The following is a 24,520-nucleotide window of genomic DNA, read 5'->3' as shown; positions in this document are numbered from 1 at the left end:
TAAACAAAGGAAAGATGTCCTAATTTTCTGCTGTAACACAGTTAAATCAAAGGAAGTAGGAGATCATTTGAAATTTTTATCTTTCCTCTGCTTCTACTGTCTCATATTTTCCTGCATTGTATCATCAAGGTCTTGTTATTAAAACCAGGCAACCCTAGCAGATGGCCTTTAAGGTCTATGTTAGAAGTCTGTAATTCTAAGTGCAAAAGTAATTGCAAGCTATTCACTCTGGAGTCATATATCAATGTCCTTATTTAAGTAGATTATTTTAACACATCATAATTAAAATAGGCAGATTACCTGCAACTTTCTGAATCATCATTTTTTCCCCATTTTTGAGTATAGCCTTTCTTTGTGTACTCAACATTTATTTGTACACAATGCAGTGCTATATATATTAGCTATCATATTTTTCGGTGTATAAGATGCACCCTTTTCCTCCCTAAAAGAGGCTGAATTAGGATGCGTCTTATACTCTGAATGTAGCTTCCCCCCCCCCCAGCCCTAACTAGCTACTAATGATCTTCCCAGCTCTTATCTTGCAGGCTCTTTCGTTGTTTCTCTCTGCGAAGAATGTTTTCCAAGCCCTAAGTTTTTGCAGGGTTTAAAAAAAAATTTCTAACTTGCTCTGAGTAAGTTTCTTTCCAGCCCTAACCAGGTGCTAACGAAGTTCCCAGCTCTTACCCGCTTGCAAGCTCTTTCATTGTTACTCTCTGCAAAGAATGTTTTCCAAGCCCTAAGTCTTTGCAGGGTTTTTTCCATTGCTCTACTTGCTCAGACTGTTTCTTCCCAGGTGCTAATGATGTTCCCAGATCTTACTGGCTTGCAAGCTCTTTCATTGTTCCTCTCTCAGAATAATTTTTTAAAGCCCTTAACCGGAGATAAAATAATGTGCTGAAGCTGACCAGACTAAGGATGTTAGCCAGATGAATCCCTGGCAAGCAGATTCTTTTCCTTATTTTCCTCCCCCAAAACTGAGATGCGTCTTATACTACGGTGCATCTTATACGCTGAAAAATACCGTATATTAATTTGGCAGCAGCATGCAACAATTTTGGTCTCCTTATCAACATAAAGAAGACCAAGGTGATGAATCTGCCAGCTCCATAAGCCAAATACCAAGAGCTCCACCAACAGTAAAGGGACAAAAGCTACAAGCAGTGGACCAATTTACATACCTTGGCAGCGCCCTCTCTCGTGCAGTGACAATTGACATTGAGATCAACTGCAGAATCGCCAAGGCAAGCTCTGTATTTGGCAGACTGATGACCAATGTGTGGAACCGACATGGAATAAGCCTCGCTACAAATCTCAAAGTCTACCAAGCAGTAGTGCTAACTACCCTGTTGTATGCCAGTGAGACTTGGACTGTATACAGGAGACATGCTATGCAATTGAACCACTTCCACATGATCTGCCTCTGTAGAATTCTGAGTATCCAGTGGCAGGATAAGGTGCCTGACACTGAGGTCCTCTCCAGAGCAGGCCTGCCATCAATCCCCACTTCTTCTGATGAAAGTCCAGACATGCTGGGCAGACCATGTTGCTAGGATGCCAGACCATCGTATCCCTAAACAGCTCCTCTATGGTCAGCTGTCTAAAGGAAAGTGATCACATGGAGGACAAAGGATGCAATACAAAGATACATTAAAAGCCTCCTTCAAGTTCCTTGAAATCGACACCACCTCCTTTGAAACCCTGGTATGAGATTGACCAACATGGCGCATGCTGATTTACCAAGGTTTCCAGACGTCCTAGACCAGAAGAACATTCATAGCAGAAGAGAAGTGAGGACTCTGCAAAGCCAGAGCTGCAAATGCTGCGACAATGGTGCCCACGCATGTGTGGCTAACTTGTGGCAGAACATTTCATGCCCATATAGGCCTTACCAGTCACCAGCAGACATACCGCATGCAGCCCACAAACCATTAGATGTCAAGGTCCTCTTCGAACATGATAGACGAACATCATATATTAGCTATGCTTTTCCCCCACCCTTGATCAGGCTAGAAACTCTCAGAAAATGTAGCCTGCCATAGATAATACTATAAACTATTGATTCTTGCGCAAGTGTGTGCATCTGTGTGAGAGAGTGTATTTATATACACATGTGTGCTTGTAACATCCACTTATTAATCTTAAATAATTAGCACTTCTGTTCCTTTTTGAACATTTATTTACTAATGGGTCTATGCCAGTCCAGTCAAAAGAGGACACGGAGTTAGTTATATTCCTCATTACAGAACTAATATGGCTATTCATACAGTTTGAATGGATCTGAGAAAAAAAATAAAACCATTACAATGAGTTTGAACTGTGATTTCTCATTGTGTTTTTTCTCTTCCCTGCAGGTAAGGGCATTTCTTCAGAGCTCTATGGAAGGCGTTGTACTTGAGACCTATGGGAGTGGAAATGCTCCAAATAATTGTCCAGAATTATTAGATTTGCTGAGGAAAGCTACTGATTCCAATGTTATGATTTTGAATTGCACCCAATGTCTGCGGGGATCTGTGTCATTGGTCTATGCCACAGGAAAGGTGAGAGGAATTCTGTAATATAAATAACTTTTCCCATCTTGATAGCTTACAGATAATTCCCATGATCTTAAACGCACTTGTAAGGTTCTTGTTTTAGATGGCAGATTTAAAAAATATCCTTGGCTAGTGAAGATACTTGCTTTTCTTCTCTTACGGGCCACTCCATTCCAAAGATTCCAAGTGACTTCCATACAATTAAAATGAAAGAATTACTAACAAGGGCATAATAATAAGAAGTATGTATTGGATGTATCAGGCAGCAAAATCTTCACTTTAACCTTGCTGTTCTGTTCGCATTTACTATACACTTGTACTGTTTGAAGTGTAACGAAATGTAACATGGCACCGGACCAGATTATCTCCGGGACTGCCTTCTGCTGCACGAATCCCAGCGACCAGTTAGGTCCCACAGAGTGGGCCTTCTCCAGGTTCCGTCAACTAAACAATGTCGTTTGGCGGGACCCAGGGGAAGAGCCTTCTCTATGGCGGCCCCGGCCCTCTGGAACCAACTCCCCCCAGAGATTAGAATAGCCCCCACCCTCCTTGCCTTTCGTAAGCTCCTAAAAACCCACCTCTGCCGTCAGGCATGGGGGAACTGAGATATTCTTTCCCCCCAGGCTTCTACAATTTATGCATGGTATGTTTGTATGTATGATTGGTTTTATAATAAGGGCTTTTACTTGTTTTAGTATTGGATTGTCACATGTTGTTTTTATCACTGTTGTTAGCTGCTCCGAGTCCACGGAGAGGGGCGGCATACAAATCCAATCAATCAATCAATCAATCAATCAATCAATCAACCAACCAACCAACCAACCAACCAACCAACCAACCAACAAACAAACAAACAAACAAACAAACAAACAAACAAACAATCAGCATGTAGCAAAAATAAAACAAAAAGGAAAAAAAACCCCACACTCTTAGTAAGAACCCCTCAAATGAGGAAAAGTCAATTAATCACAAGTTTGAGATCCACAAGACAGATAATCTACAGGTCTCAAATTTCATTTTGGGTAATATTGACCCAAGCAGAACAGCAAGTTAAACAGATTTTCAACTATAACATAGTCCAAATAATTGGGGATAGGCCGTTCTAAAAGTCTGGAGCCATCAGTTAGATATCTGTGTAGCAGTAATGGGTTCTAAAACTTGTTGCTACTGGTTCACTCTCACTCATCGCGTGACGCTTCTGCGCATGTGCAGAAGCATCCTGGGTAGAGCCTCCTGCCGCCACCGCTAGTGGTTCACAGAACTGGGCCGAACTGGGAGCAACCCACCTCTGCTGTGTAGGTAGTACTTCCTCATAGTTGGCAACCTTAGCATTGGATTTTACTAGATCAGTGTTTCCCAACCTTGGCAAGTTGAAGATACTTGGACTTCAACTCCCAGAATTCCCCAGCCAGCAAATGCTGGCTGGGGAATTCTGGGAGTTGAAGTCCAGATATCTTCAACTTGCCAAGGTTGGGAAACACTGTACTAGATGGACAAATTCAATTTGCGGAATGGGATCTTGGAGATATCCAAGCTTTCAGCCTTGTAGAACTTTAAATTCTATCACCTTGAATTGTGTACTGAAATTGATTGGCAGACAATGTAGCTTGCTTTGCAATGATATTATTCTTCAGAGAAGGGCGGCATACAAATCTAATAATAAATAATAATTATATGGCTGAAGGTAGGTATTCCAATAATAGTACAGGCCATTGCTTGTTGAACCAGGTGAAACTTCTGACTGGTTCTCAAGACAGGATGTTTCCAAGAGATATAGCATGAATGACAGATTTTATCCAAGGATTTTATTCAAATGTGATTTAAAAAGTAGGATAGGACCAAGTTTAAGTGGTTGTGCCAATTAATAGAATTATGTCAGATCCGGCACTTGGAACTTTTTAATTTCTTTTTCTATAATCCCCATTGTATCCCAGAGATGACTAGTTCTTGCATCAAGCGCTTTCTAAGGTTGTGGGGTTTTTTGCCTAATTCATCTTAACAGACAAAGACTGTCATGTACAAAGACATATGTGTTATTTATTTTTAATTTTTAATTAAAAAGCCTGGTTTAGGTTTATAATAGTTGCTTTTCTTTGGTTTTAAAATGGTTTTGGTTCTTGAGCATGTATTTTGGCTTAAAGGTTTGCCGTTAGCTAATGGTAGAGAGTCTGTCATTGTGGTAATGTGGTAATGAAAAAGAAAGAATATTAGGTTATAGGAAACATATACTGAATACAATTTGCCAATAGGATTGTTCATACTCATCTATTTAGCATGTATACTAGCATGTATCTTGAGAAGATTCCAAGGTCAATGGCTTTTCTTTAAGGTTGAGTAGGATAATTTTTGTTATAAACATTTAATTCTGGACATCCCAACTGCTGTATTAAAGCATGCCCATAATATACGCAAAATAACTAATAGCTGAAAGCATGGCAAATATTCTGAAAATATGTTACATTATACTGTAGCAACAAAGCCTGTTTGTTATTGGCATGATTTCACAAGGTAGACCCTATTCCTGATTAGCTTCGCATTATGAATTAAGATATTATTATTATTATTATTGTTATTGTTATTGTTGTTGTTGTTATTATTACTATGCTACTATTACTATTACTACTACTACTACTACTACTACTACTACTACTAATAATAATAATTTCTGTGTTTAAAATGTGCCAAGTGTGTGGAAATCAGAAAATGAAATCAATTTTTTTTAAATAGTTATGTTAGCAAAATAATATTGACATCTAAATCAAGGGAACAATAGAATTAAAATCTTGTTTAAATTTTCAAATTTTACTCTAGGCATTCACACATTTACCAAAACTTAGTAAATAACGATAACAAATATTAAATCATATTGACCGGTGCAGTAGCAGAAAGTTTGTTCATTAATGAGCCCTGGTGACGCAGTGGTTAGAATGCAGTACTGAAGTCTACTTCTGCTGACTGTTAGCTGCCAGCCGTTCAGCAGTTTGATTCTCACTGGCTCAAGATTGTGCAGATGGTAAAAGAACCCAAATGGCGGCATCCTGGTGTGTTGGCGAAGCCTCACACTGTCGTCGCTACCAGCTCTTTGACAACCAGCAGAAATGGCCAGGACCATTTCACCCCTACTTCAGAGCTCAGTAAAAGGGACCCAGATTATTGGGGGACAATATGCTGACTATAAACTGCTTAGAAAGCACTGTGAAGCAGTATATAAATCTAAGTGCTATTGCAAAACACGATGAGATGTTCTGTGTTTTCTAATTCCTTCACAAACAAGCTGGCCCTAAAAAATACTTCCTGACATTTGTAGCATTGGAGGAATATTGGTTGAACAGAGGGCTGCAATCAGTAATTTAGTGACCATTTGAAGTTACAACAGCACTGAAAACAATGACTTATGACCGTTTTCACACTTATGACTGTTGCAGCGTCCCCCTCAATTGGTTCATATTTATAAAGGTTGCCATGTCCCAGAGCCATGATTCCTCTTTTGCCACTTTCTGACAAATAAAGTCAATGGGGAGGCCAGAATTACTTAACAGCTTGTTACAACTATGGCAAAAAAAGGCATAAAATGGGGCAAAACTCACTTAACACAGATCTCGCTCAGGACAGAAATTTTGGGCTCAGTTGTGGTTGTAAGTCAAGGACTACTGTACCTCTCATTGCTCTAAATCATGCTTCGCACTTGCAGAGCTGTTTTTCATCCTAGTTATATAAGAAAGCAGTGCCTTCATTCAAGCTGTATTTTTTCCCCTTTGGCATTGAATATAGAGTCTCATGGATCTCGGTGTAATTCCAGGAGGAGATATGACACCAGAAGCTGCTCTTGCCAAATTATCCTATGTCCTGAGCAAACCTGGACTTACTTTTGATGAAAAGAAAAAGGTAAACTTTTGAATGTTTGGTTTCCTTAATTTTCTTACACATAGTATCCCATAAATTGCTGGTGGCCAAGGTAAGTTTAATAACTAATATTAGTATCTGGTGGCCAAGGGGAGTTCAATAACTAATAACTACTGTAGTATATGGTGGCCAAGGGAAGTTTAAAAAACAGCTTGCTCTTGGTGTTGGCTAAGTTCTCTCAACACAGTAAGCTACCAAAAAATCTAAGCAATATCAAAATACTACTACTACTACTACTACTACTAATAATAATAATAATAATAATCATTTATTAGATTTGTATGCCGCCCCTCTCCAAAGACTCGGGGCGGCTCACAAAGACTTGGGGCGGCTCACAAAATATTGTATATTGAGATAATTTGTTTGATTAATGATGTGAAAATGCACCCTGTGGAGTCAGTGTGCATGAATAAATCCATTCAAAATTCATATTAATAAGAATAAATAGGAATTGGATAGCAATAGCAAGACTAACATTGACAATTTGATGACAATGATGACAATGATCATTATGATATTGACGTAATATTTTCATCCTTTGTCAACTGGATGATGACGATGACGATGATATTGACATAATATTCTCCTTTTATATCAAATATCTCAAGTTAGCCTTGGCCCCAAAATAAAAATTAAAAAAACAGAGCGGTTCAGTTCTACTCCCTTGAGTGATCTTCAGAACCAGTTTTGGCCTGCTGAACCTCAGACAAAATCCTGCTAAACCTTTTTAAAAATTCTATCCCCAAGTCAAAGAAAGACTTCAATTCAAGTGCTGCCCATTTGTTATGTTTCCTGTAGCTCTTAGAGGGTGATAAAAAATAGTGCCTATAGTACAATATAGATTAAAAATATTATCTATTCTTAATTTATCTGCTGCTAATTTATTTATTTATTTATTCAATTTTTATGCCGCCCTTCTCCTTAAACTCAGGGCGGCTTACAACATGTTAGCAATAGCACTTTTTTAACAGAGTAAGGCTATTGCCCCCACAATCTGGGTCCTCATTTTACCCACCTCAGAAGGATGGAAGGCTGAGTCAACCTTGAGCCGGTGATGAGATTTGAACCGCTGACCTTCAGATCTACAAGTCAGCTTCAGTGGCCTGCAGTACAGCACTCTACCTGCTGCGCCACCCCGGGAGAGAGGGGTGATGGGAGGGAGGGCCATTTTAATAAAGAATCACCCACACAGTATGCCCACAAAGTAGTTTATGGTGTAGGTCAAAGTTTAGTATAAAAATAGCAAATCAAGAAAATACTGCAGATTTTTACCCATGGAGCAATAGGATCCTACATATTCTACTGTGAGATGTTTCTGTAACCTAGACTCTCTAGTGAACTGTGGGGGAAATCTGCATATGTTTTAGTAACTAGAGTTAGGAATGCTGCTAAGTTAATGATAGTTGAAAGATAGTGAGAGAAGAGAGAACTACACATGTCCCTTTATCGTTGTTATCTTTGGCTTGGAAAGATGTGTGTGTGTCAGTGTAACATATTTTTGCTGATAATGAAAAAAAAGGGAGACTACTATAGATCTATTTCGGGCTTATTTACCTTCATCAGGTAGCCACACTCTTACTGGGATTTGGGACTCTGCAGATAAACTTATATATATATATATAAACTTATATTTTTTAATGCTACATTCCAATATATATAGGGGCCTAACTTCCCCTGGAATGTAGCATTAAAAAATTCCCACACCTACAATGTTCTCCTTATTTTATTTTTTTATCAGACATGCCTAAACAGTACTAAAAGTGAGATAATCTTTCCCACAGTACTCTTGTTTTCTTTAACTTTGTACAGCCATGCTTCTAGGGAGATAGGCATCATTAGGCATGTATATTCCCATATTCTCTGTAATCAGGGAACAATTCTGCATTACACATACACATACATTCTACATGTATGTGCAATACTGTTCTTATTTTGTTTTCAGTCTTTTCCCAATATCCCAGATTTTCTCCCCTTCCTTTGTCCCTAAATAATTATCAATGTTATTGTCAGAACCAGACTTAGCTATAGCATCTTACAGCTTACGGGCTCTCAGATCACAGTGGTTGACAATGGCCTTTGGTTTTTGTGAGGATTAGATTCTCCAGACAGATTGACATGGAACCTTAACTCTCACACAACAAATATATATACTTCACATATACTTGGGTGATTTCATACAATACAGGTAGTCCTTGGTTGATGGTTGCTATGTTTAGTGACCATTTGAACCTTCAACAGGATTAAACTATCCATAGTATCTGTCTCATGGGGTCTGTGATAGATCTAGTTCACAGGTTCACATTTTGTGTGTGTCAGAATTATATGCCTGCTTGGAAACTAGGGGATTGTCATATATTATATATTAGTAGACTGCAGAAAATGGAATGCACTACCTGACTCTGTGGTTTCTTCCCCAAACCCCAAAATCTTTAACCTTAGATTGTCTACATTTGACCTTTCCTCTTTTCTAAGAGGTTTGTAAGGGGCGTGCATAAGCGCACCATTGTGCCTACCGTCCCTGTCCTACTATCCTATTGTCTTTTATAATTACTTTCTAATTATGTTACGTTTATACAAACTCCTATCCTATACTTGTTCAACAAACAAACAAACAATTTTGCACATTTCTATAGGCTTCTGTAAGGTTCTAGGGACTTGTCATGATGCAACCTTGGCTTTCTATGCCTTGACGTCACATTCTTTATTATTTCTGATATTCCTCAGCCCCCCTCTTGGCTTCTTAACTGTCTTCCCCTCCTTTTCTCAGGAAACTATTCTCTCTTCTATCTTTACCTTTCCACAAGAAGGAGATTTGATTTCTGCTGTTTCATTAGTCCTCCTTCAATAAACCCTTGAAACTTCTTGATTATGAACATAGTGCACAGTGTCCATTGGGACAGTTTTTCATGCCCTTAATGTGATATTTCTATACTTAACACACATTCTCTCATATTTCTTACTCTTCTCCAGTATTTCAAATAGAGGCATAATGTGACTGATGATGTTTGCCTCAGATTATTACTACTAGTACTTCTCCTGCCTTATTTATCTTAATAACAGAAAACTATTCAACATGGTTTTACCCTTCTATGCATAGTTCCCTCTAAGCTGAGCAGTGAGCAATCGCTCACTTAAAAATCATCATCAACTCAGAGTTTTCCAAACCTGCCCAGAAGCCGAGAGGGAAAGAGTGAGAGGGAAGGAGAGAGAGAGGAAGAGAGGAAGAGAGAGAAACAGATAGAAAAAAGAGAGGAAGGAAAAGAGAAAGAAAAAGAATGGGAGTAAGGAAGAGAGAAAGAAATTCAAAATCTAGTTTGAAACTAGCTCAACTATTTAAGCATTTTGATATTGATAGAGTTGCCCTATTATGAGCTCACTGTTATAGACACACAGTACAGTATTTTATTTTGAAATTCTCTGAGGCAAAACAGGGTGGGTTTTTTATTTGTTTGTTTGTTTGTTTATTTATTATTTCTGTGCCACCCAGTCCCGAAGGGACTGCCGCTCAGACACTATACTTTTCCGCCCACCCCCCAAAAAAATTAGAGGGAACACTGCTTCTATGAATGAGTTTATGATTATAAGGCAGGCATGTTGAAAGAAATGTCCATCTAGGTTCAGTTCTGAGTGGGAAGAAACGTGGACACTGCTTGGGAAGCTGATTTAATGGTGGACAGGACCACATGGGGGGGGGAAAGCACATGGGAAAGAGAGATGTATACCCTCTCTTGCCCCCCCCCCCCCGGAGTTCGTGTTCCTGTGAAAGAAATGTATTCTGATTGGTTATCAGACTTCGATGGGGCCATGCAGGGGTAACTTTGTAGTGTCTTAAGTCCCAAGCTTGGTTGAATCTTGCTGGGTGATGTAATCTCCCCGGGTACCATGTGGTGAATTATTTTGCTAGATTTGTAGAGGGCTAATCCTATCATGACCTGAGGGCCATGTCTTTTTTTTTGTAGATAAACTTGGCCCAGATTTTCTGGGGCTATTAGCAAAGGTGGGGGTTGCTTTCCAAGAGCATGTTTCTCCTTTTCTTGTCCAGAGAGGTATAATATTTTGCCTTTTTAATATTTCCTAGAATATTTCATTCTTCTAGAGGGGTGGGTGCTAATTTCCTACAGGCGACAGTGTATACAGGATTTGAGTAAAGGAATTTGTCAAATTAGTATTAACACATAAAAAAGGAATAGCTTTTGGGTGAGTGTTCACATTGTGCACATTAAATAAACCAAGTAATTAATAATCTTAATCCTTAATACAAGATGAAATAAATTTGAGTTGTGTAATTTTGCACCATCTCTCTTTTTCTTCTTCTTAATGTTACTTTCCTAAAGTTTCCTTGTTGCATAAAATCTAGGGATTTTGATTTAATTCATTATACACAAATAGATTGATTACATCTCAGTCTCAGTGTTCTCACCACCACCATACAAACTGTCTTGGAGGATCTGCTTGAATAGTCAGCTCAGACTGGAGTAGATGGTCCTTCAGTTATCTTAGATTTATTTCTTTAGGTTTCAGACGTGCTTTTCTTTATGCAGATGCTGAGCAAGAATTTGAGAGGAGAAATGACTGTTGTGCCCATTGGAATCCAGATAACTCTCAAAGGTTGCAAGTTTATGCAAGAGATTGCAAAATATCTCTCGATCGGCTGCAAAGAGGTACTTATTCAAATAGCTCTTGTTTAAGCAAAGAGAACATTGCAGAACAGTTTAACCAGTTTTAAAATATATATCATAGCAAAAATATTATCTTTCCTATTGCTGCTTTCTTTTACCAAGGCACAGTAGAAATTTTAAAAAGTGATGGCAACCAGCCCTATAACATTAGTTTGGAATTTAGCTTCAATATAGCAAACAAATATTAACTGTAAAATGATGAGTACAATAACAGTAAATAATGACACACAACAAAGCTGAATAAATGTACATCCACACTGATTTTTAAAAAGTATTTATCTAGAACTGTGAGATAGGGTGCAACTAGCAGATTAACCCACTAATAAAATAATATTTAAATCCCTTTAAGGGATATCTGATTTCCACAGACATAAAGGGAGGGAGGAAGTGAGCCCTGAGTCATGGGAATACATCTTGAAACCTGAGCCTGTACCCCTGAAGTAAGAAACCAAAATAAGACCCTGCTGTTTGGAAAATAACCAGACTGTAGGAGGAAATAAAAGTAGACTGATACTGGGGAGTTTGTGATTGGAGGGCTTTAAATAAAAGTACAGTAGTATTAATTTAAACTTGAGGCTGCTTTCACTTGACAGCCAGTGAGGAGGAGTTTATCCTACTAAAATGTGAGGGATAATATGAAAGGTTCAGAACAAGCTCAAATTGCACTCTTATGCTCTATGAAGATAAAATATTCCAGACCACACATCATTAAGAGCCATAAAAGACTGATAGAGGTTGGTATCATTAATGTAAACATCGACACGAAGAGAGATTGAGAGAACTGGGCATGGACAGCCTAGAAAAAAGAAGGTCTAGAGGGGACATGATAGCAGTTTACAGATACTTGAGGGGTTGCCACGGTGAGGAGGGGGTCTCTTTATTCCCCAGGGCACCAGAGGGCCGGACGAGGAACAATGGTTGGAAGCTGACCAAGGAGAGATTCAACCTGGAAATAAGGAAGAACTTCCTGACGGTCAGAGCGATCAACCAATGGAGCTGCCTGCCAGGGGAGGTGTTGAACTCCCCAACTCTGGACACCTTCAAGAGGAGATTGGACTTCCATTTGGCTGGGGTGCTGTAGGGTTTCCTGCTCAGGCAGGGGGTTGGACTCGATGACCTATCGGTCCCTTTCAACTCTATTAATAAATAAAAAAAAATAAAAAAATAATAATAATTAGAGCACCCAAAGGGAAACAAAATAACACCCATATCTAATCTTTGAGGGACAACCCCTTCCTAGGACTTTAATCCACTGTGTAATACTGTCAAAGAACAAGAAAACAACACAAAATCTTTTAAACCAATCAAGAGCATTGACAGTGATGTCCAAAAACTATATCCTAGTCCAGGGGTCTCCAACCTTGGCAACTTTAAGACCTGTGGATTTCAACTCCCAGAATTCTGGGGATTGAAGTCCAAAGGTCTTAAAGTTGCCAAGGCTGGTGACCCCTGTCCTAGACAACAATATCCAATTGTTGCTCAAGAGATGAGACTGCCAAGTTCAAATGAAGGAGGCCCAATTCAGCTTTGGAACACAGCAGGTAGGAAGAAGAGAGATATTTCCACCTGTATCAGACCAAAAGTCTATCTAGTCTAAAAGTCTCTTCCCAAATAGTTCAACCAGATATTGAATGGAAATCCACACCTGTGTATATGTGCAATACAACCAGTCTTGTTTATGCTCATGAACCACTGCCTCTGACATTGGAAGAGATGATCATTGTTTTCTTCTAACAATTATATATTCAGCACATTAAGACAATCTGCAATTTCCATTAGCTATGCCAGGCTCTTTCATTCATATCTTTTATTTAATTTCATTTTTATAACTTTTCCCTAACAGATTTTTAAAAAATATCATAATTAAAGTGCTTGATTAAATATGTTTGAAGATTGCTGGAATGACTGAAGTACAGGACTGATGGAGATGAAACTGTAATTTCATAAAACTTTAAAAATAAAAAGTCATCTTGTCCTTATGTTCATTTTGCACAGACAGCATTGAATTCCAGAGCGCTATATACTAGATGGAGAAAATATGCATTGCTCAGAAAGTGATTCCTCAAACAAGCATCTCTAGTCAAAAAAAGTCCAGCTACTGTACTATACAGTGATACCTTGTCTTACAAACTTAATTGGTTCCAGGACGAGGTTCTTAAGGTGAAAAGTTTGTAAGATGAAACAATGTTTCCCATAGGAATCGATGGAAAAGGGATTAATGTGTGCAAGCCCAAAATTCACCCCCTTTGCCAGCCAAAGCGCCCAAAACAAAAACACAGAGGTCCAGAGGTGGGGTTTCGAGGACTTTGGTGTTTTTGCGATGCTGCAATTTCACTGATGCTCCCTTCGCTGGGAAACCCTACCTCCGGACTTTAGTTGCCAGCGAAGCGTTCATTTTTGCAATGCTGGTATTCCCCTGCTGGTATTCCCCTGCAGCATCGCAAAAACATGGAAGTCCGGAGGTGGGGTTTTCCACGGAGGGGAGCCTCAAGGGAATCCCAGCAGCACAAAAATGAGTGCTTCGCTGGCAATGGAAGTCCGGAGGTGGGGCATCCCAGCAGCAGCGGTAGGTTTGTAAGGTGAAAATAGTTTGTAAGAAGAGGCAAAAAAATCTTAAACCCTGGGTTTGTATCTTGAAAAGTTTGTATGATGAGGCGTTTGTAAGACGAGGTATCACTGTATATGCAAACACAAGTGGAATAAATATGTGTAACTAATAGCTTTATTTTCTTTTCTCAGGAACTAGCAACTGTAAGGGACGTCTTGACTCCTTCTTTGGCATGCATGGCTGCAAAAAATGACGACCTAACAGCCCTAAAAATCTTACAGGACTTGGTATCTGCCTCTTACTTCATTTCTTATATGACTGTTTCAGGGTGTAAAACAATTTTTGTTCACCAGTTAATTTGAACTGTATTTTTCCAAGTGGTTATTCCATGGCCTCCATAATCTGGATTTAGAATACAGAAGAAAAAATAAAAATTCAGACATGTTAGATTAGCTACAATCAATTTTAGGAAACCTTGTGTATTTATTCGAAAGAGCCCCAACGTTACAGCTGATTAAAACTGGAAATGGTTTAAGATAACTTTTATATTTTTTAGTAGAAAGCAGCAAAATTTATCTTTTGCTCCTTGCAGTCTAATTAAAATTCTATTAACTATTCTATTAAAATTCTATTAAGAGCCAGGGTGGCGCAGCAGGTAGAGTGCTGTATTGCAGGCCACTGACGCTGACTGTAGATCTATAGGTCAGCGGTTCAAATCTCATCACCGGCTCAAGGTTGACTCAGCCTTCCATCCTTCCGAGGTGGGTAAAATGAGGACCCGGATTGTGGGGGTAATATGCTGGCTCTGCTAAAAAGTGCTATTGCTAACATGTTGTAAGCCGCCCTGAGTCTAAGGAGAAGGGCGGCATAAAAATTGAATAAACAAACAAACAAACAAACTCGAAGTACATCCCTTAGGTAATCTTAATATTTCATAATTGCAGATTATGGGGAATTTTTATCTTATTCTTCTTGCATCTCACGTTTTTGGTTAATATGCAGTTGTTCTGGAACATTCAAAAGTGAGTTTGCCTCTTTGTTATAGTTTGCCCCAATTGTTAAAATTATACTGTTACATCACATTGTTATGTGATATTGTATTATTGGATAAAGGGTTTATATCAATGAATATACAATGAATGTAATTGAGAGAGAGAGAGAGAGAGAGAGAGAGAGAGAGAGAGCAGGATTCAGTTATTAATGTACCATTAGCAACATCTAGGTCAGGGGTGAAATCCTTTGAAGTCTGCTACTGCTTCTCTTTGCGTGGGCTTTGTGTGCATATGCGCACTGCGCATGCGTACCACAGGCACGACCGTATGATACTGAAAAAGGAGCATTTTGAAGCCGTCAGAGTCTGCAAAGATAAGTAGAACAGCGGGGGAGGATCAGCTGTGCTGTGCAATTTAGATTATCTAAAAAGCAGGAAATCCTGCTGATCATTGCACAGCTGATTGTTGGATATTCTGGTTCGCCTGAACTGGTAACATTTTTTATTATCAGTTCAGGCAAACCGGTCTGAACTGATAGCACTTAATCTCTGGTCTAGGCCTTTCTCGTGTGAAAAGGGACTTCTGTAAAACACTCTAGTTTATTTGCATCTTTTATACATTGCTCAAAAAAATAAAGGGAACACTTAAACAACACAACATAACTCCAAGTAAATCAAACTTCTGTGAAATCAAACTGTCCACTTAGGAAGCAACACTGACTGACAATCAATTTCACATGCTGTTGTGCACATTCAACTTTGTACAGGACAAAAGTATTCAATGAGAATATTTCATTCATTCAGATCTAGGATGTGTTTTTATTAATATTAAGATTTTTTATTAATATTGCTTCTTCATTGCTTATTTGACCCCTATGACAATCATTAAGTGTTGTACCACATGATTCTTGACAAATGTATATTTTATTTTATGTACATTGAGAGCATATGCACCAAGACAAATTCCTTGTGTGTCCAATCACACTTGGCCAATAAAAATTCTATTCTATTCTATTCTATTCTATTCTATTTGAGTGTTCCCTTTATTTTTTTGAGCAGTATAGATATACTGTTGGATACTTTAATCAAGCTATTATTTCTGTATTCCTGAAGGGTTCTGGATTGATATTCAAAAAGTAGTTTTAGGTGAGTCTGCTCCATTGATCCTAGAGTTCCTGAGAATGAATGAATGAAATAATACTAAATAAATAAATAATACAGTGATAGAAACATTTTTTTATGACAAATCCAGTTCCTGATAAACTAGAAAAAAAATATGGATATAAAGGATTTGAAGAAGGATTTAAAGACAGATACAATTTTACATACATTTTTAACAACTTTATTGTAGGGTGGAAACTTGAGCTCTGGTGATTACGATGGTCGCACGCCACTTCATGTGGCATCCTGTGAAGGCAATTTGAAGGTGGTCAGGCATCTGTTGAAGTCTGGTGCAACTGTATATGCAAAAGACCGATTAGGCGCTACTCCACTGATGAATGCTGTCACATTCAGGTATCTTATTAAAATATAATTTAAATCAAGCACCTGGAAGAGTTAAGTTATAAGCAGCTGAATTAATTGAAGCCCAGATATATATTGGGTTTGGGACAGATAGGTATTGTGTGTTAAAGGGCAGTTCTCAGCCACAGTTTATTCCTTTACAAAACTTGTCTTTTCCAAATCAACTTTAATGGTTGGAAATAAAATAGATGTTTTTGGTTATGGGATATATCCCAAGCAATAAAAATGGAAAACTTTCTAATAGGATACGATAGTAAAAGATCAGTAAATATAAAGCATTGATTGTTCTTGTTCACGCCTCAGTTTTGTTACACATTGCATGTATTGCTATTGCTACACAGGAGAGGAACACAATGAGTAAAGAGACTATATGTTTATTATTGGTTTCTGTGTGGTAAAAAATGTTTAGCGTCTATTGGGAAGATGTTTTGACCAATATACTGCTGTATGGAATTTCACTCATCAAGGCTGTTTATTACTTTGAAATCAATTTCAAAATGGTATTTTAGAGTGTGCAGATACATGAACACAATATCTATGAGCAGTTCTTTAAAGTAACCATATCTTTGCCTGTCCTAACTATCATCTGCAACTGTTATTTGACTGATGCAATATTTCTGTCCCTAAATATCCCAAAACACCTTTTTGGAATCATATCCAGGATTCTGCATGGAATATGTAAAATTCTTGTTAAAATGTTTCAGATCTTTATGCATATGAGAACATGTAGAGATTTTTGTTAACCGAAAATTAGGAAATGACTTTTTCTGACATTTTAATGGATTTTAGTACTCTCTACGTGTTATGTCCCTCTTTATAAACTACAGTCTGTTTTTTTTCTCTCCCTTAATCCTATTTGTTTTAACTGCTTATTTCATTGCCCCTATCCTACTAATTGAACAAAAAAAATCCAGTTTTTGCAGATATTATATATATATTTCTATATACATCATTTATTAAAATTAAATATGCAGAGCATGCCTGCTTCACATCTATGGAAAGAGTTTGACGCGATAGATCTAAATCAGGAGTGTCAGACTCACGATGACATAGTGACATCACGTGACATAGCGCAACCCTTTGTTAAACCTGGGATAGAAGTAGCCAACATGTGGTGCGTCTGGCCTGCTGACCATGAGTTTGACACCCCTCATCTAAATGCTTGCTTATAACAGCTTTCTCCATGGCTCACACTAGTAAAGCTTTCCCTTTAAGAATTCAGATAAATGCCTGCCATAGTGTAGCTTTCTGATGATTTCCAGAATTGTTGGGTGACAATTTCCATCATCACTCGTCCACAAGGCTTAAACTGTGGTCAATTCCTCACACTCTTGGATTGGTGTTTTCCTAAGATATTCGGCATCTGTTCCACATGATCTGCGACAGCACGATGGCTAAGTCCTAGAAATACCAGAACACAGGAGAGGAATTTCCTAAGAGTTTCTAGTGCAAGTTAAAAACACTTACATCTGAGCCCTGGTAGCACTTGCTCTGCACGCCTGTGCAAAATTTTTCTATAAACAGCAATGTGCCTGTTTTAACCACACCCAGGGCCGCCTGAGGAATTTCACACGAGTTTGTTATTCAGATTCTTTTACTTTACCACTCCCGTAAGAGAGGGAGCTTGATCTTTTGAAAGCTGCCAAAAGGGGGACTGGAAGAACAGAGTGAATTTGGGTTCAAGATTACGTTCTTGTTAGAAGAGACTTACTAGTCATCAATTTGTACAGTCCGGAAAGATTGCTTTAGGCTCCTATGTGCTGGAAGACTTTGTAGCCAATCTTAAAATGGCAAGGGATGATTTAAATCTGGTAGCATTACATGTTATTACTGCAACTGGAGCAAAAATAATGTACAGAGATAGGTCTTTGCTTTCATTTTATGTGAGAGAAAATTACTTGCATACTAATATGCAGTCCCACATATGTGCCCAGTCACTCATAAAGCATGTTTATTTTGTGTTTAATTTCCCACAACATTTTCTTCTCGAATAAGTAAATAAATAAACTTTAGCAATAAAAAAGAAATTATGAGATTTAAGGTAGAACTGTGTATTGCTTTTTGTGTTCATAAGTATGATAGAAAGAACTTGTGTGGGCCTTAGGCATCAATATTCCTGTTTGAAATGTTGGATATTTTATGGGGAAGCAAAATAAACATCCAGCAATATTTATGCCTTCTATGACTTCTTAAAAAAAATGGCAATGCTATTAGTCATCTGCAAATAGGTATCTTGTTCTGGCTCTTTTAAGGACAGAGGGTTGGGTTTTTTTGTTTTTGTTTTGCTCTGTGGTTTCTTATGTTTGAACTTGGTCAAGACTATGTAAAAGGTCAATTCTTTATTTCTTACCAGAGAACAAAATTAAAGAATGAAATAAAGTCCATCAAGTTGAGGCTTGGGTTTAACATTTGCATGTCATTAAATTCCCGAAGAAAAGGAAATAACATCCTTGCTATGCTCATTCCTATAAAGATATGCTTGAATTTTAAATTCTAAGTAAGCCTTCAAAAAACCATTTTAAAACATATGTAAAAATAAAGAATGTCAGCTGTCAGCATTAAGGAACCTTCATACCTTGCTCACAGCATAATAACTGTAATTATCTTTATCATGTATAATAATGCTTTAGAGTGTTTAAGGTGGGGCTATAGTTTTGCATGTAAAAGATTTCTGATTTATTCTCCGCCTTACCGAGTGAGAAGGATTTCCGATAGCACTTAGGTGGATCAATGTATGACTAATGTAAAGTATCTCTCTTCTGTTTTTACTCTGCTCTGAGGAGCCACATCCAAGGGGCTTCCAACAACCTCCCATTGAAGGGCTGAATCCAAGGGAGCATTTAACTTTTATTTTACTTTTTTCTGTTCAGTCTCATAATGCAGATGAAACGGAAGTTTGTATTTTGCCTAAGCCCCGCCTACTAGTTTTAATCTGAGATAATCCAGGTTACAGACCAAGAAATCTAAAATGTATTGAAGTCAATGGGACACATTATGATTACCTCAGAAAATCCAGCACTTGTGTTACAAAGAATGAGACACAGGGCTTGCAGTTTACCTATTCAAGGCACTGACTTCCCTGTATATAATTATCTGCAATTCAGTAAGAATTCCACCCAGTCATTATACATTTCTGTGTCAGGTGAATTGTCTGTCTGCTTCTTATTTTGACCTGAATATTAAACAAGTTATTTGTAACCCTTGATGTCTTCAAAAGAGTTTTCAGGTACTCAAAGAGTGTAATCAGTGGTTTCACATTGTCTTCAGCTATGCATGTGCATTACAAAGTAGCTTGATGGTACAGAAAGGCGCCTCTGAGCCTGTGCAATTTGAGGCATATGGAACTGACAGTGCAAAAATCTCATGGATGTTTCCTCAGGAACAAAGTCTTGTGGCACTAACCTACACCTGGATGAAATTCACAGTATTTTATTCCATGTACAGTGGTACCTCTACTTACGAACTTAATTCGTTCCATGACCAGATTCTTAAGTAGAAAAGTTTGTAAGAAAAAGCAATTTTTCCCATAGGAATCAATGTAAAAGCAAATAATACGTGCGATTGGGGAAACCACAGGGAGGGTGGAGGCCCTGTTTCCTCCCAGGAGATTCCTAGACAGGCTCCATGGAGGCTTCTCCCTGCCTTTTCCGGCCCTGTTTCCTCCCAGGAGATTCCTAGAGAGGTCCCACAGAGGCTTCTCCCTGCTTTTTCTGGTTACAGTTTCGAGGCTCGGGTTTGTAAGTGAAAAATGGTTCTTGAGAAGAGGCAAAAAAATCTTGAACACCAGGTTCTTATCTAGAAAAGTTCATAAGTAGAGGCGTTCTTAGGTAGAGGTACCACTGTAGTCTTATTCATAAGTATGGAAATACTCTGAATTGTAGTAGCATTTCCATACAACTATCAAATATATTAATTTTGGTTCTCTGCTATATTTTCTTTCTCTTCCTCCAGCTTCCTAATTTAATCTAGCTTTTTCCTTCATGTTACTGATCAATTATATGGGCTAATTTAATTTTTTTTTCAAACATCCGAGGTGACTTAAACCTATTCATTGCTTTGGACTGGGTACCAAAAAAAGATTTTGCAACATGCAAGAGTGCAAATGTAGCATCTGTTTGCAAACCTTTAAAACATGCACAACGTTCTTCTGGGACCATATGCTGATCTCTATAAACTGCCACAGGGTTATGGGGAAAAAAATTGCTTGCTTTGCAGACAGGTGCTATGATTGTACATGCAATTTGGGAATTGCATTCAAAGCATTGCAAGGCCCGAAGAGGAGGCTGTAACAGATAATTGAGAACAAGGTACAGTTGGGAGAAATGATGGTGTGCCTAATAAGGCAGATTGCGAAGGTAAAAATAAGATGACTATAGTGCATAACAGAAGTAGCCAGGGGAATAAAGGGTGCAAAACCACTGAAGTCTGAGTGATACAAGAAAGTGATTCTTTGTTTGGACTATGAAATCTTTTGAAGGATTGTTGTTAGTGGTATGTGCAAATATGGTATTAAATACTACATTTTTAGGTTAATGATGATTAAAACATGGATATACTGTATTTTGAGTATAAAATACTTGGTTAGGTTGTGCTAGTTTAACATGGAGGTATGGATGCAAATCAGCTTTCCAGTGATACTGGGACTCCCAGAATTCGTATTTTATTTATATAGATTGATATGGCTGCTTATGTTACAACAGTGATTCAAGGCAGCATTCAAAAATTAAAACAATTGTAATAAACAGTAATCAATAATTCTCAAGATAAAGAATATATCACAATCATTAAAATCACAACACAAGATTGCTCACCTGATCTACTGGCTTAGATGGTTGTGGAAACAGCCATTAGTCACCATCACCTTCAGAAATCCAACAACCTGCCATCCTAGTACATTTTCATTTTTCCCTTTCTGTTATATTCTTTACCATAAATGTGATTTTCAGGATCCTACTGTGAAGGAAATACAGGGTGGGAAATTATTCTCTGATTCTGTTTATCAATGGATTGAAGTCAATGCGCTTCTTAAGACACAGATAGGATGAGGAATAAAACTTACTCCTTCCCCTCTTTTCTAAAGGAATAAGAAAGTGATTGAATTACTCCGCGGAAGTGGAGCTCACCTTTCCAGCCAAGAACTTGTGAATGTTGGGACTGAACTCTGCAGGCAAGTATGACTCTGAAATATGTATATGTGTATGTATGTATGTATGTGTGTATGTATGTATGTATGTATATTTATATGTCACATGTTTTTTTGCTGAATTTGAAAATTAAGGGAGACTAGGATAGATCTATTTCGGCCTTATTTTGGCCTCATCAGCTAGCCATACCCACTGGGACTTGAACCTGCAGCCTTTGCCTTGTAAGGCAGAGAATTATCCTCTAGGCTACAGTATCCAATCCCTTCAGCTCTGCACCAGAGAAGGGTTACATATTTTTGTGTCGAATCACCCTGGTGTATTGAAGGAACATCACAGTTCCTTATTTGCCTCTCGGCCCAACCCAGGGCCATTTCCAAGGCAGTTAATTTTATTGATAGCTGACAATTCTATCTGTATGTGTCACATGTTTTTTTGCTGAATTTGAAAATTAAGGGAGACTAGGATAGATCTATTTCGGCCTTATTTTGTCCTCATCAGCCAGCCATACCCACTGGGACTTGAACCTGCAACCTTTGCCTTGTATATTTATATGTATATATATTATTATGTATGTGTGTGTATACGTGTGTAAATATAGTATGATATTTATGTGCAGAAGTTGTGTTTTTAGCACTATACCTGTACATGCACCTGTGTGGCGCATCAATGAGCAAACCGGCATTGAAGAAAACCAGAACCTACTCTGTTCCTGAATTGACATTTTCAGTCTAGGTAGGAAGGGCTCAAGGTAGGGATCTAGTCTAGAGCTGTGATGTCAGTCCAGTAATTTCTGATCTATGGGAAACTGCAGAGGTCAGTCATATATCCCCAGCTCGTTAACATCTATTTTAACCAGTGGGAGGGGTCATCTGATATTAGGCATCTATATGCTGATGATACCAGTATACATTGCCCCTTCCATCAACTGAAGAGGAAAGGCAGTCTTTGTCCTCGTGCCTGAATGTTGTAAAGTTTGGATGGGTTGGTAAACCTGGTCTTCACAGTTCTGCTATGTGCCTTGACAATGTGTATTTATGTATGTTTGTACAGCCATAAATATGTTTGTTGATTCATAGGAGGAAGATCAAAAGTTCTGTCTTCACTAACAATTACTTTGAGATTTATCATTAGCAAAATCTGACTGAAGATGTATTATCATACATTCATAGTAATGACAGAAAGCGAGACTTATACTCTGAGTTAGAATAAATGACATTACCATGCAGCTAGTTCAGAATAATTACATTATATCAGGCAATTGTTCATGAAAGAGAATATTGTAGAATATTGATGACAAAGCAACTGAGAGAGTCACATATAAAGGTTGGAGAAAGGGTGGGGAATGTTGGGAGTTGAAGTCCAAACATTTTCAAGTAGTCAAATTTGAAAATCACCGCCTTAATGTATTGCTTTGATTCCAGACTTTTTGCTGCTTGAGTCAAAAATGAAAGTAGCATCCACCTTCAGGTTGCAAATCTGCAATATCTATTGCATGGTTGAATCTTATTCATTAGCATCAGAATAGTCAGCCTTTCTCACTGTTTCCTTGCCCTTGTATCAAATGGAATGGAATGGAATTCTTTATGGGCCAAGTGTGATTGGACACACAAGGAATTTATCTTTAGTGTAGATGCCCTCAGTGTACATAAAAAGACAAGATACATTCATCAAGAATCATAAGGTACAACACTTAATGATGGTAATTGGGTACAAATAAGCAATCAGGTAACAATCAGTATCAATATAAATAGTAAGAATACAAGCAACAACTTACAGTCCTGCAGTCATAAATGGAAGGAGTTGGGTGCTACGTGTTACATTCTCAGACTGAAGCACATAGGCTTCAGTCAGGTCCTCCATTCTGGAGGGAAAATACTGACTGCTGATTGGCTAGACTGTCTTGCAGCTCCCCATAAAAGAGCTGTCTGTCAGACAGAGCCTTGGCTGGGTGGTAAATAGTTGCCAAATAAAGAGCTGTTGTTTTGAAGCCACTTCTATCTGCCTCTTCCATTCACCCTATCTAACAATAGGAACAATGAGAAAATTAATAGTAATAGTAAAGCAGCCTTCCTGACAGTGGTGAGGGAACTACTTGTTCAGCAGAGTGATGGCATTCGGGAAAAAACTGTTCTTGTGTCTAGCTGTCTTGATGTGCAGTTCTCTGTAGCGTTGTTTTGAGGGTAAGAATTGAAATAATTTATGTCCAGGATGGAAGGGGTCACAGCTCTCTTTTTGATTCATGCAGTGTACAGGTCCTGAATGGAAGGCAGGTTGGCAATAATTGTTTTTTTTCTGCAGTTCTGATTATCCAGATCGTTGCCCACTAAAGCAGACCTTACAGTGCATCACCAACACACATCTTGTAAACAAAACTAACTTCTTCCATCAGTTTATGACCCTTCTCGTGACAGTTTTTTTCCGTGAATACCTGCAAATGAGTGCTCTCTAAATTCCTGGTTGCTCATTGGCCTAATTGTTCTGCTTATCTTGTTATTAATTAACAATTACGGTAGTTAACAATAATGGTTTATTCTGATTAACCAATTTCATTGTATACATGATGCACAATGACAATAAAGGTCATACTATATTTGAGATGTCATGCATCAGCCTTTCTTAAAGTGGCCCACGTGGTATTGATAATCAAAAAATCCAAGGACAAACAGGTGTTTTGCAAGTGGGTTACAGTTAAGTTAATGCTGTAAATTGATTGGTAGATCCAGTAGATAAGGGGTTCTTTAGGTTCTTCCACTTATTTCCTTGATTTCAGAGCTGAGGGAATTTGAAACTTACAAGTGTTGCTCAGATTGATCTACTCACAAAAACACATTTCACTTCTAATGTAGCAATTTCCAAAATCTGCCCATGTTTTACCTGGGGAACTCTGTTGTGGCCCATTATCTGAAAGGATTATTTCTAAAATTCAATTCTATTTATTTAATTTTTAAAAATTTATTTATTTATTTTATTTTATTTTATTTATTATTTTATTTTATTTTATTTATTTTATTATTTATTTTATTTTATTTATTTTATTATTTATTTTATTTTATTTTATTTTATTATTTTTTATTTTATTTTATTATTTTATTTTATTTTATTTATTTTATTATTTATTGTATTTTATTGTATTTTATTGTATTGTATTGTATTTTATTTTATTTATTTTATTTATTTTATTTATTTTATTTATTTATTTC

General features: G+C 37.8%; 1 protein-coding gene across 3 annotated transcripts in view; it reads left to right on the top strand.

The window, feature by feature from the left end:
* Window positions 1-24,520, top strand: part of ASPG (asparaginase) — a 124,898-nt gene that overhangs the window by 64,248 nt on the left and 36,130 nt on the right. For all 3 annotated transcript variants that reach the window (XM_070751505.1, XM_070751491.1, XM_070751498.1), the window contains exons 8-13: window positions 2,352-2,537; window positions 6,303-6,416; window positions 10,976-11,095; window positions 13,853-13,948; window positions 16,004-16,167; window positions 21,257-21,343. In XM_070751505.1, the coding sequence (XP_070607606.1) occupies window positions 2,352-2,537; window positions 6,303-6,416; window positions 10,976-11,095; window positions 13,853-13,948; window positions 16,004-16,167; window positions 21,257-21,343 (767 nt within the window). The remainder of the gene's footprint in view (window positions 1-2,351; window positions 2,538-6,302; window positions 6,417-10,975; window positions 11,096-13,852; window positions 13,949-16,003; window positions 16,168-21,256; window positions 21,344-24,520) is intronic.

Source organism: Erythrolamprus reginae, chromosome 1 (assembly GCF_031021105.1).
Source record: "Erythrolamprus reginae isolate rEryReg1 chromosome 1, rEryReg1.hap1, whole genome shotgun sequence".
Classification (NCBI taxonomy): Eukaryota; Metazoa; Chordata; class Lepidosauria; order Squamata; family Dipsadidae; genus Erythrolamprus; species Erythrolamprus reginae.
This window is presented reverse-complemented; position numbering and strand designations above follow the sequence as displayed.